The following is a 20,426-nucleotide window of genomic DNA, read 5'->3' on the forward strand; positions in this document are numbered from 1 at the left end:
TTTTATTTAAATTGTATGAGGGGAAAAGAGCTCGATCATGTTTCTCAGAGGGGATTGGCTACTGTGTTAATAAAGAGTCAAATTGGAGCAGGAGGAGGAGAGGACACTGTCATGATGGCATGCATACTTCATGTTAGTAACTGTTTCTGTGGGCTTTAAATTCTGGTTATGTTTATTTATGTAATTATTAAGGGACCATGTACAGTATTTAAACATTTATTGAACCAGAGTTAGCTTACAGATAAAATGCTGAGTCAGTGGTTACAGGGTTGAGTAGCATTTAGTACACTGAGTACACTCAGTGAAACACAGATACAATGTTTTCTAATGGGTCATATTTTGTTTTATTTACAATCTCTGTTACAGTGAGGTGCTACAGTTCAATCCAGATCCCAGGGCATTGAAGATACAGGCAGCTTTACAACATACAGTCTGTGAGGGAAGACTGCCATGAGGGTCAATCTTAAATCATCCATCTGAGACAACTGTTATAAAGTCAGCATTACTGTTGGAGTTACAGAATTACTCCATTACAAATAAAAGTCCTGAATTCTGTTAAAAATGTATCTGTAGTAAAGGTACAAAAGTATTGTCAGTAAAATGTACTTTAAGTATCTCAAGTAAAAGTGTCATTATGGCTCCTTTTAAAGTTTAATTTCATCATCATTATATTGTTCAGTTTTTATAGCAACTTATAGGCTCAGAGCAATTTAGATGTTTTCGTTTGTCAATGTGGAGCCAATCGTAAACAGTTTGTTTACTACTGGCTGGATGTGTAATACAGTACAGCATCATATCATGTTTTCATTTTCAAATAAATGTAACTAGTTCCTTTATCTGTCAAATAACTGTAGAGGAGTAAAAAATACAATATTTCTCTCTGAAATGTTGTGAAGTAGAAGTATGAAGTAGTGTAGAATGGAAGAACTTAAGTAAAGTAAAAGTATTTTTAAAAAGGTAATTTAAGTAGGCATAAGGTACTTGAGTTACACTCCACCACAACATAAAGGTGTCGACTGTGATTGGCATTCATTATTTCTCCGTTGGCTTTGGGGGAAAAACAGCACCCTCTTCCTGTTGTGAGCTGCACAGCAATCCATCAGATCCTAAAACCAAATCTGTACACACCAACATATAGTACATATTTGATATATATGGGTATATTGCAATGGAATAAACTCCTCATATCTTACTTCCTCAGGGTATGTATTTAACATAGCAATACAAACTAAAATGGCAACACATTGATACAGACTGCAAAGACATTTTACTTTATCAAAGATGTATCTTTGACAATCTAATTCTTCATCGCACTTTTCTGTAATTTCTCGCAAAGCCATTATTCCCTTACAGAATACATCTTCAAAGAACAGCCAAACGTATAAGTTCTGGAAGATGTGATTCACATTTCTGATTCTTTCACTCAACTTCTGTCTCTGAAGTCTGTTGGCACGTGAATTGAAAAAAACAAAACAAGGAAACTCTGAACTGATGGATAATAAAATGATTTGATTTTATCTGGTTGACGTGCGAAGAGTTCTTCTGCTCTTTGACTCTTGATAGCTTTAAGTTCCCTTTAGTTTGAGCCTGCTGGTGAAATGCTGAGGGCAGCAGGATGTTATATGGGAAGAGGAAAATAGTGAAAGAGCAAAGCAGGAGACCTGTGATGACACAGGTTACATGACAAAGTAACGAACGTAATTATTGTCATTTTATTGGGCAGACTAATAATGAAGCAGTATGATAAACTGCCTGTGGTAAGTGCTTTTCTGAAGAAGATCTTAGAAGGATAAAGTATAATATTAAGAGTATTGGGATACCAGAAGAGATTAACAGAGTGGTGTTTCAGGGGTTTTCAATGAGTTATTCAAGAAGTAAATAAATAATTAATCAAATATAAGCTAGTAATGTGAACATTAAGAGTAATTTTATTTTAATCAGTTTGTTTTCATGATGTTTGAATCTTTAAAAACATTTTTTTAAGAGGAATTGTAGTTTTGTGTTGTTTTTAACAATTGTATTTATTCATTTTCTATGTTTTGGTCAAATAAATACAACAATTAAAATCTGTGTCTTTTGATGTTTTTTTAATTATTATTTAGCAGTAACTTGGACGTCATGTGGCTTTGAGAAAGGCTGATCCAAAGTTGACCTTTAGGTCACCAGTCCCTGCTGAGGGCCGTTACAGTGGTGTGATGGGTTAGCAGCTTGTTAATGTTTTATAAGTCCTATTATGCGTTGGTATAACTGATATTCTTGAAAGTACGGTAACTGAAATCACTGGAAATGTTCACAGTTAGGTCTCACTCTCATCTGCCCAAGTGGTTTTGTAATTCAATATCAACATTTACCAAAGTAGGACATTTCCCGGAGCTAAATCTCATCAAAAGGTTTCTGATGGGCTTTTTGGGGTCTGTGACATGACAACATTTGAGAACTGCAAAAAAGAAAAGAGTAATGGTTTATTGTTTTCCGTGTCAGAGTGCTGTGGTTGCTGCATGAATGTGAGCTTCTGTGGAAATAAGTACTATTCAAAGGCAGTGTGGATGAAGAGACTCGTGTGAGAGCGGTAGGTGGATGAAAACCTGCGATTTGATGAGGACCCTCACTGAGGAGCCGGTCCCACTCAGCTTCACCTAATGGGACTGAAGTGGATGATGGGTAACTGGGGCAGAGGGGCTGTGAAGATGATCAGATGATCCAATTTTGACTGTCGTTCCGTCTCATTGTGAATCATACAACTCATAGGAAGAGGCTATGTGACATTGAAAACGGTGAAATTATGGTTTATTAGAAGTTTTGGTCTCAGAGCTTTCACGTCCAGTAGCATTTTCAAACAAAATGTTTGACACCTTAAATAAAAAATGATCCTAATACTATTCTCATGGAGAATTACTGCATCGCTGCATTCATCAGGGAATTTATGAGAACCTAAAATCCCATTCTAGGACAACATACATTCTATATTATCAATTAATCAATCAATTATTTTCTAGATTAATCAAATAATTGTTTAAACTCTTATCCTATCTAACCGTGATTCACTGCGCTGCATTTACACAATTGTTTTGTGACTATTAACTCGCACAATTGCATGTATTCTTTATACTGTGAACATTTTCACATCCTGCTTCAAATAATGTACAGCTCTTTTTATTTTGAAATCAGATAGCGTAGATATGATAATTGGTTTATTTTATCTGGGGCAGCAATGATCCCTTCCCCACTTCATATCTCCTACACATGCAGACTCACGAGGTGAAAACAATACCAGCCACACACTACTAATAAAGGATCTATAAATCCAGTTCATGAAGCTGCTCAAATGAGGTGATGCAATAGGAGCAAAAGTGCAAGTGTGATTTAGATCCACTGAAATAGTTGACTCCAGCTGTCCATGCTCAGAGAGCAGGAAAATAAACAAAGAGCTCTCACTCTGCTGTTAGTTCAGTCTACGCCAAGCAAGAAACACCGCTTAACAAGACAGAAGGCTAAATGAAGCGCAGTTCACAACTAACCTGGAGCATTTGACTTGTGAACAAGCTTTGAAGTTAATAAACAAATAGGCTTTTTCTTTTAAAGGAGTAGTTTTTCATTTTTGTTTTATTAGCTTCCTTGCTAGTCTAGCATAGACTAGCTCTAGGGACGTGGAACGTCACCTCGCTAGCGGGGAAAGAGCCAGAGCTGGTGCAGGAGGTGGAGCGATACCAGCTAGATATAGTTGGACTCACCTCCACACACAGCGCTGGCTCTGGAACCAAGCTCCTGGAGAGAGGTTGGACTTTGTCCTTTTCCGGAGTTGCCCAGGGTGAGAGGCGCCGGGCGAGAGTGGGGATACTCACGAGCCCCCGGCTGAGCGCCGCTGTGTTGGAGTTCTCCCCGGAGAATGAGAGGGTCGCCTCCATGCGCCTACAGGTTGCGGGGAGCAAGGCTCTGACTGTAGTTTGTGCTTACGCACCAAACAGCAGTTCAGAGTATCCGGCCTTCTTGGAGTCGGTGGGAGGGGTCCTGGAAAGGGCGCCACCTACCGACTCCATAGTTCTCCTGGGGGACTTCAATGCTCAGGTGGGCAATGACGGAGAAACCTGGCGGGGGGTGATTGGGAGGAACGGTTTGCCCGATCTGAACCCGAATGGTGTCTCGTTATTGAACTTCTGTGCTTGCCACGGTTTGGCCATCACGAACACCATGTTCGAACATAAGGTGGCTCATAAGTGTACCTGGTACCAGAACACCTTAGGCCAGAGATCAATGATCGACTTTGTAATCGTATCATTTGATTTGCGGCCGTATGTCTTGGACACTCGGGTGAAGAGAGGAGCAGAGCTGTCAACTGATCACCACCTGGTGGTGAGTTGGATCAGATGGCAGGGGAACCGGTTGGAAAGACCCGGCAAGCCCAAACGTTTAGTGAAGGTGAACTGGGAACGTCTGGCGGGGGACCCTGTCCGGGAGGTCTTTAACTCCCACCTCCGGAAGAACTTCTCTCACATCCCGAGGGAGGTTGGGGACATGGAATCCGAATGGACCATGTTCAAAGCCCCGATTGTGGACGCGGCCACTAGGAGCTGTGGCCAGAAGGTCATCGGTGCCTGTCGTGGCGGCAACCCGAGAACCTGGTGGTGGACACCGGACGTGAGGGAAGCCGTCAAGCTGAAGAAGGAGACCTTCAAGGCCTGGTTGGCCCAGGGGTCTCCCGAAGCAGCTGACAGGTACCGGCAGGCCAGAAGGGCTGCAGCTGCGGTGGTCGCGAATGCTAAAACTCGGGCATGGGAGGAGTTCGGGGAGGCCATGGAGAAGGACTTTCGGTTGGCCTCAAGAAGGTTCTGGCAAACCATCTGATGGCTCAGGAAGGGAAAGCAGGGCTTACCCCAGGCTGTTCTCAGCGGGGGGGGGGGGAAACTGCTGACCCGGACAGGGGACATCGTCGGGCGGTGGAAAGAGCACTTTGAGGAACTCCTAAACCCGACCAACATGTCCTCTGCAGAGGAGGCAGCGCCTGAAGATCTAGGGGATGGCTCACCCATATCCCTGGCAGAGGCCGCTGAGGTAGTCAAACAGCTCCTTGGTGGCAAGGCGCCGGGGGTGGATGAGATCCGCCCTGAGATGCTGAAAGCGCTGGACATAGTTGGGCTGTCCTGGCTGACACGCCTCTTCAATGTCGCATGGGGGTCGGGATCAGTGCCCATGGACTGGCAGACCGGGGTGGTGGTTCCCATTTTCAAAAAGGGGGACCGGAGAGTGTGCTCGAATTACCGGGGTATCACACTACTCAGCCTCCCGGGGAAGGCTTATGCCAGGGTGCTGGAAAGGAGGCTCCGACCGTTTGTTGAACCTCAGATACAAGAGGAGCAATGCGGATTCCATCCCGGCCGTGGAACAGTGGACCAGCTCTTTACCCTCGCAAGACTACTGGAGGGGTTCTGGGAGTTTGCCCAACCAGTCTACATGTGCTTTGTGGACTTGGAGAAGGCTTTCGACCGGGTCCCTCGGGGGTTCTTGTGGGGGGTGCTGCGGGAGTATGGGGTGCCGGACCCATTACAACGGGCGATCCGGTCTCTGTACGACTGCAGTAGGAGCTGTGTCCGCATTCTCGGCAATAAGTCAGACACGTTCCCGGTGGGTGTTGGCCTCCGCCAGGGCTGCCCTTTGTCTCCGGTCCTGTTCGTGACTTTCACGGACAGGATATCTAGGCGCAGCCTGGGGGTGGAGAACGTCAGGTTCGGGGGTCTCGGGATCGCCTCTCTGCTGTTTGTAGATGATGTGGTCCTGTTAGCCTCCTCGGATCGTGACCTCCAGCATTCACTGGGGCGGTTTGCAGCCGAGTGTGAAGCGGCGGGGATGAGAGTTAGCACCTCCAAATCTGAGGCCATGGTGCTCTGCCGGAAACCGGTGGATTGCTCCCTCCAGGTGGGGACGGAGTGCCTACCTCAAGCGAAGGAGTTCAAGTATCTCGGGGTCTTGTTCACAAGTGAGGGTAAGATGGAGCGGAAGATCGACAGACGGATCGGTGCGGCTGCAGCAGTAAAGCAGGCGCTGCACCGGACCGTCTTGGTGAAGAGGGAGCTGAGCCGGAAGGCAAAGCTCTCAATTTACCACTCGGTCTACGTTCCTACCCTCACCTATGGTCACGAACTCTGGGTCATGACCGAAAGGACAAGGTCGCGGCTACAAGCGGCCGAAATGAGCTTCCTCCGTAGGGTGGCCGGGCTCAGCCTTAGAGATAGGGTAAGGAGCTCGGTCATCAGGAGGGAGCTTGGAGTCGAGCCGCTACTCCTTCGCGTCAAAAGGAGTCAGCTGAGGTGGTTCGGGCATCTAATTAGGATGCCTCCTGGACGCCTCCCACTGGAGGTTTTCCAGGCACGTCCAACTGGGAAGAGACCCTGGGGAAGACCCAGAACACGCTGGAGGGATTACATCTCCCAGCTGGCCTGGGAACGCCTCGGGATCCCCCAGAATGAGCTGGAACATGTTGCCGGTGAGAGGGAAGTCTGGGTCAGCCTGCTTGGCCTGTTGCCACCGCGACCTGACCCCGGATAAGCGGAGGAAAATGGATGGATGGATGGATGGATAGCTTCCTTGCGGAGAAATAGATGAGAAGTTCGATACTCGTTATATCTATCCGATATTAAGTTACGACTAGATGGCTTAGCTTAGCATAAATACTGGAAACAGGGGAAACAACTAGCGTGGCTCAGTCCAAGGGTATAGAAAAACCCATCAGCACCTGTAAAGCTCAGTTATTATTATCATGATGAACAAATTACATCTAATTTGTTCAATTTAATACTTTGATAAGTGTAAGTTTAAGGTTTTATGTTAATCTGTAGACGCTATTAACCTCACAGTGACTTGAGTCCTCACACCCCCTAGTGCTTTACATTCCTTATTGCAGCTTTAAACAATAACACCAGCCTGATGTAAGGATGCCTTCATGCTTCAGAGCTACACTGTTGTCCAGAAAGCATTTTCAGAGGTTGCTATTCTTGCTGCTTTTAATGTATCCATCTTAAAGTAAAAATACAAATAAAATACAAATGACAGCTATGCATTGAGTGCTACGAGCATTGCAAGAGCAGGTTATAAACACCTGTATTTCCGTTTAATGATTAAATATCATACATAGACACATTTTGTGGCATGTGTATATTGTACTTGCAGACGTGCAAATCCAGAACCTTCCTGTCAGGCTTCACTGGGCATACTTGGGAACTGTGGTAAAGCATCTATGCTGCTTCTTCGTGTGGCATGTTCACTGTATGAGGAAGGAGCCAGTGAATTTACCGCATAGTGAATCATCTTCTCTACAAAGGATCTTGGACGCCTCCTCGCCCCCTCTGGGAATGTATGCGAACCTTTGACCTGTAGTGGAAACTTACGCGGTGTCAGCACTACTGAGCCCGATATAAACTACCGCCTCCTGCATTTCACCCTTTTCCGTGTGGAGACACAGTCTGCAGAACCAAACAACCACCACTGCCTCCACCATATCAAAACAAAATGAGCACCGCAGCCAAGCCCATATTCACCAAGGGAGAGGACTGTAAGCCCTCCTGGCACGACGCTAGCGCCGGCTACAATGAGACCGACACACACCTGGAGATCATGGGCAAACCCGTGATGGAACGCTGGGAGACCCCGTACATGCATTCCCTGGCAACCGTTGCGGCCTCAAAAGGTAAAAGTCGCAGTTTCAGGGAAGTTAAGCGTGGTCCATTATCGGACACCGTACTTTTGTGATGAACGACTGTGCTTCTGATGAGGGACTCCTGCCACAAAATAGTCGTTTTGTGAGGGACATTTATAAGTATAACAACAAGTTAATGTCATAAATTATATACATTAGTTTTGTAGACATAAATGTGCCGTTAATATAATACTATATCATTTAAAATGTAGCTGTCAGGTGAATAATCTGTATCCTCAATACACAGAAAACCAGTATGCTATTCCCAATAAATTGTACCTGTTATGCATATTGCATACTTGAGTACACAGTTTGCCCTAAAATATTGTAAATTAAAAAATAACATGAAATGCATTCATGAAAGTAGTGTTTTGATTTTTGAAAATTGGTTGATACTTAAAAAGGTGTGATAATGTTTGTACCAGGGTAATTGTTTTTTTTAACACATACTTTAAGCTTTTCTTTAGTATTTTGATGAATGATGGAGGACACGTGTGAGCGTGTGAGCAGCACTGCGCTCAGTGCTGTGTGAGTACTACAGCAGCTGTTTCTCTACTCATGGGAACAGGCCAAGGAGTCTCCAGGGGGAAACGGCTCATCTGCTCTGAGCTTTAAAAAAATAGACTGATCCACACACCCTTGCAGACATATGGGAAGGGACAAGCATGTGCACTAAAACTGTCTGCACAACACTGTACAACTGTCGAGTATGCTGTATAACCCAGCATACACAATTTATTCACAATAAATTGGGTCACAAGACTCTGTGGCTATATCTAAACTATTTATAATTTATTATTTTTACTTAACCTTTATGTATCCAGGATAGTCCCCTTAAGATTTAAATCTTTTTTCAGATGAAACTCAGGCCAAGAACAAATAAACAGACGTAACAGCAAAACAGAAACAACATGAGAATTTCACATGAAAGAGACACGTAGCACTTAAAACAAACAGCAAATTTCAGCTCCATGCAGTTTGCTCTCACTTCTCTTTGACGGTATACAATATTTAATGAAATTAAAATGTGAATATTACACTGAGTTGCTGATTAATGGCTCAGTAAATCATCATGACGGGGTCAAGCAACAACAAATAGCCTTCGCCCCTGATCTATTTATATGCTTCTCTGAAAGGAAATAAAACCCTTTGGCTTTTACTGTCCCACCACATGTTACAAGCAACTGGCTATCCCTCCACACCCCACAGAGGGAGAAAACCTCAACTGTGAACTACAAAAGTGCGGTCTATGGTCTTGCTCGTCCATAAGAGCAATGGCTCAAAAATAATGCTATCACCATGTTACTGAGCCCCAACAACCTGCTTCCTTCCTTAGTGTGAGAATTAACCGTCGATGGGAAATGAATGTAGTAGTCAACATGGAACATGTTGCCGGTGAGAGGGAGGTCTGGGTCGGCCTGCTTGACCTGCTGCCACCGCGACCCGACCCCGGATAAGCGGTGGAAAATGGATGGATGGATGGATGGGAAATGAATGTCACAGTGTTTCATAGACAATCAGCAGTTGGTGATTATTGGTTGATTAATTAGATTTACGTTTTCTCATCGTATTGTTTATTTGTGTTCTGTCTGGTAGGCGGTCGCGTTCTGGAGATCGGTTTCGGCATGGCCATCGCCGCTACCAAGATTGAGTCTTACCCCATTGAGGAGCACTGGATCATCGAGTGCAACGACGGCGTCTTCGCCAGACTGGAGAACTGGGCCAAGGCTCAGCCACATAAGGTCAGCAGATCCAACTGTTAACATTATCTGCCTGTGTTGTTAATCACAGCTGCGTGTGTTGCACGTTTACACGTCTAGTTTACAGTTACCGTCCTTAAAAGTGAAGGTGGCATTTCTGTTGCTGCAGGTCGTCCCTCTGAAGGGCCTTTGGGAGAACGTTGTTCCCACCCTGCCAGATAACCACTTTGATGGTAAGAAATCAAACCAGACATTCAGCTCACGGTTTTGCTTGATTTGAGTTTACGGTTCACTATGTTTTGAAGACAACTGGAGCAGACAGTTGGTACAAATATGTATACAAAGCATTTTTTTAAAAACACCACGACAACATCGTGAAACCGTTTCATCCCTTTACACGTCATCAAACTCTGACGAGTGGAGTATCAGTTACCACATCAGGATAAATACAACTTCACTGCACCCTGGTTATGCCACTCAGTGTAAGTTATTGATTGCTGAAAGTCAGTGTGAGGATGCATAATCCATTCAAAGGTCCTCAACACTTTAGCCACTGTTGTCTGAGATCTCATGTTTGATGAACAGACGAACACACTCTGAGACATTGTCCCATTTCACTTGACCGATTCAAAATATTAAGAAGCGATAAACAACACACACACACACACATAGAAAACTGAATGAGTTAGTTGTTGTATGCACTCTGCTAACACTGTGTCCTTCCTCTCTCAGGTATCCTCTATGACACATACCCTCTGTCAGAGGACACATGGCACACCCACCAGTTTGACTTCATTAAGGTAAGTAGTTAAAATCCTCATAAAACACTCCAGTAAGTAACACAGAGTCCTGAAAAGATACAAATTCTGTAGGAGGATAATCTTGGAATTGTTTATATGAAAAGTGGACTGAAGATACTGCGTAATAGTAGAAAACACGTATCAATAACAAGTATGAATGACTTCAGTGTTGAGCTATTGTGTGATGCACATACTGTAGTCTTCTTCAGGTCGTATCCTTACAGGGCTGAAGGACTGATTGATTTGGTCCTGTCTCTGCAGGGTCACGCTCACAGGCTGCTGAAGTCCGGCGGCGTCCTCACCTACTGCAACCTGACCTCCTGGGGCGAGCTGCTCAAGACCAAATACGACAACATCGAGAAGATGTTTGAGGTTGGTCACCTTCATTACGCCCTCAAGGAAAAGAAAGTCAACTCATCTGCAACTGTATAACTTCTGCGTTACTGCGTCGTGCGTTTTCTTAGTTTCCATCCATACTTTTTCTGTGCAATAGAAGTTTTGTGGAAGTAAAGTCACTACATGGCGGGCGTTAGAGGGGGAGACAAAAAGTCTGAATGATGCTACCAAAACATTTTGTGTCCCAATCCCAAACTACATACTATTGTATACAGTATGTACTTTATACTAGTCATTATAGTGTTCCATTTGGCTTAAAAGAAGTCAACATATTTTACCATTATTATATTAACAAGAAATGATACAATAGCTGCACTGTAGGAAGTCAACTAAACTGCGACTTTAGAAGGTCACTGCCATTTAAATGTCTTTTCCAAAGATTTAATACTTTTTTTGTGTTCTTAGAACTTTTTGAAGCTGTTTCTCCAACATTTGCAATTTATTGTAATGTTACGGAGATGTGAGTAGATCCTACATTTCCTTTGTGCAGTGCATTGTGGGAAAATAGTGTCCACGCAAACTGACTTTTTCCACGATGAATGCATGACATACATAAAACCTGCTTTAAAATAGTATGTAGTGTAGAATTGGGACACAGTTATTGTCATCAAAGTCCTTTCAAACATTTTTCTTTGACAAGACTATGATCAGGATGTGTAGTACATGTTTTAATTGAAAAAAGGCAGTACATTTAGGGTGTTTCTAAACACTGATCACCTTACCCACAAAATGTCAAGTTTGATTTCAGTGGAGCGCTTTAGTCACGCACGTTAGTAAATAAAGTATCTTGCAATGTATTTTAGCATAAGACGGGTTCAAGTTACTGAATACTAACAGTCATAATACATACAGTAGGCCTATCAGTATCTGTGCCTGTGAATCATCAACCTGCCTGTCTCAACAGAGACGTGTATTTCTGGGACGTGTATTTTAATAGGACTGTTTAGACTTTAGCGTTTGATATTTATCCATGGTGCACAGCGCTGAGCGCCCGTCTCCATCAGGGCTGAGCTGAGTGCAACCTGTGTTACACAGGCTGCGATAATCGCAAGGTCGACAATAAACAGGATAAGACTAACGCGCCCGATAAAGCCAGCGAGCCTCACAATCACCAACTCTGTCTGTTAATGATTTTCAGGAGACCCAGGTGCCTCATCTGCTCCAAGCCGGCTTCAAGAAGGAGAAGATTAGCACCACCACCATGGACATTGCACCACCCACCGAATGCAAATACTATTCCTTCAATAAGATGATCACTCCAACCATCGTCAAGGACTAAAGTCTGAAAATGGTGCTACAACCTTTTTTTTTTTTTTTTTTTTACAATGACGTGCCTTCTCACAAGACTCTGTTTATTTCACTGTCTGCCATATTTTCAATAAACACAAGTCCATCCCAACTCAGATTACAGGTGCTCGTATTTATTATGCATTTATTGCATTTGTTTCTTTTCCCATGTTGTATCAATTTCAAATTTTACCTTCTTCATTTGAGTTGTAGTTGTGTTTGTTTCGTACCGTTGTATAGCTGCGGACTGTGCTTTATCACTGCGTTGATACATTTTATTCTTCACAGCAGCAAATATGTGAGACAACGGCAAACTGAAACCACTAAAAATGCATTTACACCCGAATGAGGCTCATTTCTTTCAGGTCTTAGATCACCCAGTATCCTACTTGCCATGGATCTCCCAATTGTAGACCAAACAGAAAATATATCACTGATGCTTAAATGCATAGTTGTCATGAACTTCCGAAAGTCTTTTCTACTCTCAATGTTAAACACGGCAGACTCGTGTTATTCCTGTGGGAATTTGTCTATGAAATGCTGAATCAACGTATATTTGATCAGCAGACATTAAGTCAAGAGCAGTGGTGGAAGAATCACGCAGATCCTTTAACTGTGTTAAAGCCTAACATAGTCTAAAAGCATTCCATTACACGTGAAATTCTTGAAATATGTAACTTAGTTGAAAGTACAAAAGTATTATCCGCAAAATGTTCTGAAAGTAAAAGTACTCAATGTACAGAATAACTCTGTTATATTATCAAATATTATTCTCTTTTTATCACTAGCCAATACATGTAAGAGCATTTTAATGTTGTGGTTTGTCACGATGGAGCCAATTTTAGATACTTTTTATACCATTGGGGTAGATTAGTAGTACAGTATTACTACTGCATCATATCATAATATATAATATCATAATGTGTTGATTTTTTTGTAAAAAGTAACAAATAAATAGTTACATATAAATGTAGTGGAGTAAAAAGTACAATATTTCCCACCGAGATGTTGTGGAGTGGAAGTATAAAGTAGCATGAAATGGAAACACTCGACTAAGATACAAGTATGTATACATTTTAAGTACAGTACAGTACTTTTACTTACATACCACCACTGGTCAGGAATGAGCTTTTTCAAACGTAGTGTGCAGTTTTTACTTTAAAAATCTCTTCTTTTACTTGATTTACAACACACCTGTAAAGTGAGAATAAGACTACTGACAATACGCACAACAAACTGTTGTCATGCACCTCTAAAAAGAGTTGCAGAATGAAAAGCCTTAATTAAAACACTACGTCAGCTGTTAAAGAGTCCACTAAGATGGGCACAGAGTGCAACACACTGTTTAATGTATGGCTGTAGATAACAGTGCATGTTATCTGAACACTGGGAATAAGCTACCACCTGGTGAGGACACATGAATCATAAGATGGATGGATGATGCAACACCAGGCTGCAGTCAGGTGGGAAACTACAGCAGCTGGCGGATCTCAGATGTGAATCATGAGCACATGAGTGTTATATTTTAAGAAGTTAAGTCAACAGTCTCAGAGAGAAATATGAGCAGGCAGAAACTGATCTTACAGCTAAGAGGGTAAGCTGAAACCAAAACATTTTTCAAGAAAAATGTCAAAATATTCTCTGGTTTCAACTTCTCAAATGTGAAGATTAGCTTTTTCTTGTTCCTCATATTTGGCAGTGAACTGAATATGTTTTTATACAGTTGGTCAGATAAAACAAGGAATGTGAAGATGCCTTCTAGGGTCATGGGAAACGATAACATTTTCATAATTTTGCTTTTATAGACAAAACAATTAGATAACATCTATAAAAGTATGTTTTGTCTATTTATCTATCTATTGTGATAGATGTGGGCCTCTTGTGATACACTAGTACCAATATTTTTGATATGTGCTGGTGTGATAATGAAGCCAAGGTGTTACCGTCTTTACTGCAGCTATTTGACTAAACTGTGTTGTAGTTTGTGTTTTTTGCTCCTTGACGTGATGTATTTTTAGAGAACCATTATCTTTACAACATATCAGATATATCGGTATCAGCAAATATGTTATGCAAATACAGATAATTGTAATAAAGAAATGCCAAAGATTTGTCTGAAGTCATTCAGAAAGTGCAACCAAAAATAAACACAAGTCAATCACTCTTTAATCAGTATGATAATCGTCAATGACAAAAGGTCGACAAGGACGTTTTACAAACAACCGTTATTGGAGGAACTGATGGCGGCGTAACCACTGGTCACACAGGGATGAACATCATCGTTTTGAAAGTGTACATGGGATATATTTTAACTAAAGTTAACTATATTCAAAACAGCTCTATATATATATAGTCAACCATATTTCATCTTTTTGGTGCTGCACAGCCATCCCAGCACACACACACAAACACACCGTTATTAAGAGCAACTTAAAACAAATAGGTGAGAAGGAATCAAGTGTCTCACTCAAGAACCCTTCAACAGCACTGAGGACTGAACCGGCGAGTCTGTTGATTCACACTGAAGATGCTTAAAAGTAACTCTGCTTTCTCTCTGTGCATACATAATATAGCAGATGGCTTCCAGTTCTAGCTGAGAATACTAAATACCGCAGCTTTGCTAACAGAAATCCACCTTTGACGTGGTGCTCTGGTATTTCACTTGGTGGGTTTGGATAGTGTTTCAGCAGACAATGACTTCCGAGGTAAATATCAGCAAACACACGATATTCATTTAACCACGTAAGTGTCGAGGCAGACCAGTGAAGGTCCGTTAGTGATCACAGGAGCCACCTAGTGGATACAATGTGGCTTTAGTGGTCACAGTCGAAGGAATGGACACACCAAATGTTAAAATAATGTATTTTCATGTGAGCCCAGTTTATTCAAAACGATATTTTATCTCATTTTACGTTTAATGACAATGTAAACGGTGGGTGACACGGCTAGAGAGACACTCGGTATTAATACTGAACTTACAGTGCAGACAGACTGAAGCGAGCGGCCGCTGCTGTGCTTGGTTGAAAATAAGGCGCAGTGCACTGTGTGTAAATTACAATAATGGTTTTATTCAGGTAAGATCCTGCAGCTTTACATGGAGGAGGAGCAGCACTCCAAATGAAACCCAAAAAAAACAACATTTACATACAAGCGCACACATAACACATTCACTTTCGATACCAGATCTTCAACTTCTTCTCACGTTTGATTTTCTTCTGCAGCTGTAAAGTCCCGTAGAGCAGAGCCTCCGCAGTGGGGGGACAACCTGAGGACAGAGCAACTCTTATTGTTTAAGGGATATTTAAACTCACAGAGACATGATGGTACAGAGTTCTCCTATCTGATTGACTGGTAATTCATTGATATCATTCGCTGCTGATGACGCACATTGATCAGTCTGCAAGACACTGCTGCACAATAACAGGACTCAACTATGTCCAATATACATTAAGAATGCTGCTGTATTTACATATATACTGACAGAAAACAAGTACCATTTGTCAGTATTTGTCATTGCTGTTTATAAGGAATTTGTAGAATTCATCATTTCCATATTGGGCAGTAAAGATTACCTGGAACATAAATGTCCACCGGTACGATTCGGTCACAACCTCTGACCACAGAGTAGGAGTAGTGGTAGTAGCCTCCTCCATTAGCACAGCTGGAGGAGAAGAGACTTATTTTATTTAAATCGGGCAGCCTCATTGAGATAAAGATCTCTTTTCCAAGAGAGCGAAAAATAAGAAACATTTACAAAAACACAATCAGCAAAACAACAAACTACACAATACACAGGAATTAAAAACAGCATTAAATATTATGAAGACACAGTTATCCAGATGCTGATTGAAAAGGTCTCGACTAACTCTAAACCCACAGAGTAGGAGTTAGACACTACGACTGCTCACATGTCATGTGAATGCTTGTGGCCATAAAGCAGAAAGAAGAACAGTGGACTTAACAAAGAGTATATGTTCAAATCAGATCTGCTGTGGAGACTTTAGGGATACAGAGTAGACTACAGATGACTGGCAGGTGTTGGTGCATAAAAACAAATTAGCTGAGGTAGAGGAGGGCGCACTGCTGTTAACTTACCTTCCCATTGAAATTACGTATCTTGGCTCAGGCATCTGGTCGTACACCTGTTGGAAAGAAGAAGCAGTTCAGTGACTCTTATATAATGTCTGACGAAGAACTAATCCGTCATTTCAGCTGGAGGACAGATTCATGGCAGTCTACCAATCCAGCGACAGGCTGGTGATAATCCAGCCCGCATTAAAAGAGCTATACTGTTCTCAGGGCAGCCATCCTGTCATCAGAACAGGCTGAGAGAGAGAAACTGACAATGTATTTGAGCAGTGCAAAGAAACGCGTGTATACATTGTTCTTCCTTCATTTCCCAGCTTTGAATCAAACCTGAGACAGAGATTGGGGTGTTTGGAGCGTGATAAGTTGAATTACACTTATATGCAAGAGATGCTGCTGCTGTTAGACCACCCTTCCCCCCCCTCACCTTTCTAAGAGCCGGAGCCATCTTATTGGTCAGCGTCCCCGCCACAATCATGACATCAGCTTGTCGGGGACTTGCTCTGAACACCACACCGAAGCGGTCCATGTCATAACGAGGCGCCGCCATGTGCATCATCTCCACCGCGCAGCATGCCAGGCCGAAGGTCATGGGCCACAAGGAGCTCTGAGAGGGGAGCAGAGCAGCAATCAGTCAACAACACACTCACAGAGCAGTCGCATTAATCCAGGTACTCGTGGTTCTGCCCCAAAGTCACATCTTCAAAGAGATCCATTTACAAAAGGCAACAGCAGCGACCATGTGACGTTTCAGACCAACACCAAACAGTCATACACTGCAGTGGAGTCACATCACACGTCTGGGGACAGAAAAACACTGCAGACTCTGATGAATTCACTCCCCACATATGTGGGTGGTAACGGAGCTGACAGCCTCTCATCTACTCACCCTGCGTGCCCAGTTAATCAAGTCGTCCAGCTTAGTGATGGCATACTCCCCCTTGCTGCTGGCTACAGCTGCTGGTTTGGCTGCTGCCACCGCCGTGCTCCTCTCTCTGACTGGAACCACGCTGCAACAGAAGGGCGGAGGGGATCTTTACCGTGTGCAGAGAGTTTACCGAGTGTCTGTTCCGCTTTCTGATATTTACACCAGAGTATATTTGGTAAACTCACCTCGTGGTGGTATTCCCGCTTTTTGCACTGTTGTGCAGATTCCTCTGATGAACAGCAAACACTGAGATAGGCCTGTGGAAAAAAAAACATGTAATGCTCATTAATTGAATGACCTAAGAGATAATGGGTAAAGTTGATGTATAAATATCTTAATCATGGCATGTGTTTAAACAGTGAATGAAATAAAAAAAGAATCTTACCTTAAAAAATAACAAAAATTACAAAATTACAAAACTAAAACTGGGTAGGTTGGAAGGGAGTTAGATACAGTAAAGACTGTATGTACTTATTAGTGTTACATGACACATGTGTGTGGTAAGTAAATATATTTTGGTGGATATTCCACTCTGCATTTAATGCCGAATGAGGTTGAATTCTATGAGTTGGACCTGTACAAAAGCAGAGTAATAAATGTGTTTATGTGGGTATGAATGACATGCTCCACCCCTCTAAAGGTGTATTACGAAAGTAGCGGTAGGACCAGCAGGACAGAACTGAATGAAATGAAGTTTTGATAAGAGATAAAGGATTAGAAGGTTCTTACCTTGTTGAAAAGCAGCCAAACAAGGCCAGACGAGGCGCTGCAAAACAAAAGCATTTCACAAACTGAAGACATTTTATAATAACAGGGATATATTATAAGTACTTAAGCTGTGCATTCCGTTGTGACATAACTCGTTACCTTGCTATGAAGCAGCAAAAACAACAACATGTAATAATAATAACTTTATTTATATAAGCGCCTTTAAAAATGTAACCTCAAACCAAACACTGCTGTTAAATCTGTACATTGTAGCCTCGCGCAGAGCTAACTGTGCTGTCCTAAGTATAATCTAAATAGTTACAAGTGAATGTTACATGTTAAAAGTTACCCTAAGGTACATATTCATGCACATAATGTTCGCAAATACAGATGTGAACCCCAAAAACAGCAGTTTTCAAGGCTAGCTTCGTGTCCATAGCGGAGCACACGCACTATCTAATGACAGACTTAGTACGGTAGTCCACCAACGACGTAGATGAAAACAAACACTGTGGTTACTTTCAAGAAGACATCTGTCGTTACGTGTGATCACTAATGTTTGCTTTTTGACTGCTGCTGGAATTGCAGCTGGAGTTCAGTTCACGTAAGCGCTAACCTGGTTAGCCGCCATGCTAACGTAGACAGAGCAAGGTCAGTGTGCGGATTCACTAAAAGTTACAAATCAGATCACCCACACAGTCAAACCTCTGGTTAGTGCACATGTATGCGCTTAACTTGTCAAATACTGCAAGTAACATACGTCTGAAAACACTGTAATGTTTGTTAAAAGCGTGCACGTTTAATCACAACATCACTCACCAACTAACGCCGCCATCTTTAGGATTCTGGTTACGTCAGACTGCTTGTCGTGCGGTTATGAGCTCGAGCTGCAGAGGGCGCTGTTGTAATGTTGACAACCTGTTTATCTAAACCACAGAAGATCAAAATGTCACGAGTCTGCTCAGAATTTAGGGGTTTGTATTGAACGCCATTGAAAGCGGATCATATCCTCAATACATTCCGTTGATCCAGTCAGAAAATGTCCTGAATCAGACTTATGTGCATTAAAACTCTCCACTGAGGCAGTGAACACACCGGGGTTGGGAAACATCTTATTTAATCCCAATTTCCCAAAACTGTATTTAAGCAGGGCCCATTCGACAAACACTGAGCTCACACAAGTAAACCAAGACACAAGATTCTGACCAGATACCACAAATAATTGTTTAAAATGTTCTATTTATACTGATTAATATTTTCCTTATGTATTATTTATCTATTCTGTTATATTGGCCATTTTTGGCTGGTATTGAACACTTTTAGATCAATTTACCTTTTGAAATATGTGTTGCGGTCATAGCTAACTAGTCAAATTGAAGAATATTGATTCAGAATAATAACACGTCACAATCAGCCTCAAAACACACTCAGTGTAATATAATTGTGGAAGGCTAACATTTCCTCATGTTGTTAAAACTCCCAAGAACCAACATTGAAGATGTTTCCTCACTGTCCTCTCTGTCCTCAGTGATGAGTTGGACAACACTGACATCCACTGATATCTGTTTCATGTTGGCCATATATAAGTAAATAGACAGTCTGGATACTGTTAATTATAGTCTTTGTTATAGCTGTTTAGCTCCCTCCAGTGGGGCAAGACTTTTTAAAGTGCATTTTTTTCAAATAAATAAACCTCTCTATGATGATTGTATTAAAAGGTATTTAAACTAAAGAAAACTAAACTGAGTAATGCACACAGCTAGGTGCTACTGTCAATGACAAATTATGAACATTTTGAACAAACAGTGTTTGTGCAGATGTGCAGTGGCAGAAAATAGCTGGACTATTGACAGCTGGGGATCAGGATTAATGAATTTAGAAAGTAAAATAGCCTGTTTTCATTTCATTTATTCTAGAGACCTTATTCGCTTCTTCAAAACATGCAACGCATAATAATTTGAGCATATAATTGACGAAACACAGAAATCACTTTCGCATTCGTTTCTCTGTTGATTTAACTACAACTGGACTTGTACAGTATATAACAAGGCAATGTTTTATTCCCTGTCAGGGTAATATGTGATAAAGTATTCTTACAAACGTGTTTAAAATAACTGGTTTTGTACTTTTACTTTAGAGGTTAGGACCACATAATCAACTTGCAGCAGCATGCTGTGTTTTTATAACAAACACAGTTATTTAATTAAACATAGGATCACAAAACACCCTTCATGTCAGACAGATCTACCTGAGTATGAATCATGAACCTTCTACCTGTTACCACTGTGGTTGTGTTTTGGAGCACTTTGAGCAAGGCATCAGCCGCACAGTGGCTGACTGCAGCAGGCTGTGGTTTTACTGGGCAGCTTCCAGTGGAGCTGATGAATGTGAAGTGAAGTACAGCTGACTTTTTATGAATTTGAAAGAATATATCCTAAATCCCACAAGGCCAAAGTAAAATAGCAAAACACAGGCAGAGCAGCCTGACACTGCAGCTAATGGAGTATCAATTAATCAGACAATTATTGTTTGATGAATTACTTTGTCTATAACAGGAGTCGAGAGCTCGAATGACCTTACTGGCAAAAATAAATGCTCAGATTTTGCAAAGAGAAATACCAATAGAGAAAGAGAAAAAATTTAAATTATATTTAATAACATATTAATAACAATTGGTTTATCATTAACTTTGATGAGGGCTTGTGAGTTGGTGTTGTGGGCTGGATCAGGTCCCAAGACAGGTAGTTTGAGACCACTGGTCTACAAAATGTCAAATACGATGGCTTTGCCCAAAGCGATAAGCTCAAACTTTAAACTTGATTAATTAGTCTGAC

At 41.9% G+C, this 20,426-nt stretch overlaps 2 protein-coding genes across 2 annotated transcripts; one reads left to right on the forward strand and one right to left on the reverse strand.

Moving 5' to 3' along the window:
* The first annotated feature begins 7,410 nt into the window (after positions 1 to 7,410).
* Positions 7,411 to 11,986, forward strand: gamt (guanidinoacetate N-methyltransferase). The gene is made up of 6 exons (XM_031859685.1): positions 7,411 to 7,678; positions 9,284 to 9,429; positions 9,557 to 9,620; positions 10,120 to 10,187; positions 10,449 to 10,559; positions 11,722 to 11,986. Exons 1-6 carry the CDS (start codon positions 7,501 to 7,503, stop codon positions 11,860 to 11,862), a joined length of 708 nt encoding a protein of 235 aa, XP_031715545.1. The 5' UTR covers positions 7,411 to 7,500; the 3' UTR covers positions 11,863 to 11,986.
* A 2,932-nt stretch (positions 11,987 to 14,918) lies between these two features.
* ndufs7 (NADH:ubiquinone oxidoreductase core subunit S7) lies at positions 14,919 to 18,458 on the reverse strand. The gene is made up of 8 exons (XM_031859607.1): positions 18,412 to 18,458; positions 17,614 to 17,650; positions 17,070 to 17,141; positions 16,846 to 16,966; positions 16,384 to 16,563; positions 15,966 to 16,012; positions 15,443 to 15,531; positions 14,919 to 15,135 (listed from the first exon to the last, which is right to left on the reverse strand). Exons 1-8 carry the CDS (start codon positions 18,425 to 18,427, stop codon positions 15,038 to 15,040), a joined length of 660 nt encoding a protein of 219 aa, XP_031715467.1. The 5' UTR covers positions 18,428 to 18,458; the 3' UTR covers positions 14,919 to 15,037.
* Positions 18,459 to 20,426: the final 1,968 nt, after the last annotated feature.

This window comes from Anarrhichthys ocellatus, unplaced genomic scaffold (assembly GCF_004355925.1).
Source record: "Anarrhichthys ocellatus isolate YVR2014 unplaced genomic scaffold, GSC_Weel_1.0 scaffold22, whole genome shotgun sequence".
Taxonomy (NCBI): domain Eukaryota; kingdom Metazoa; phylum Chordata; class Actinopteri; order Perciformes; family Anarhichadidae; genus Anarrhichthys; species Anarrhichthys ocellatus.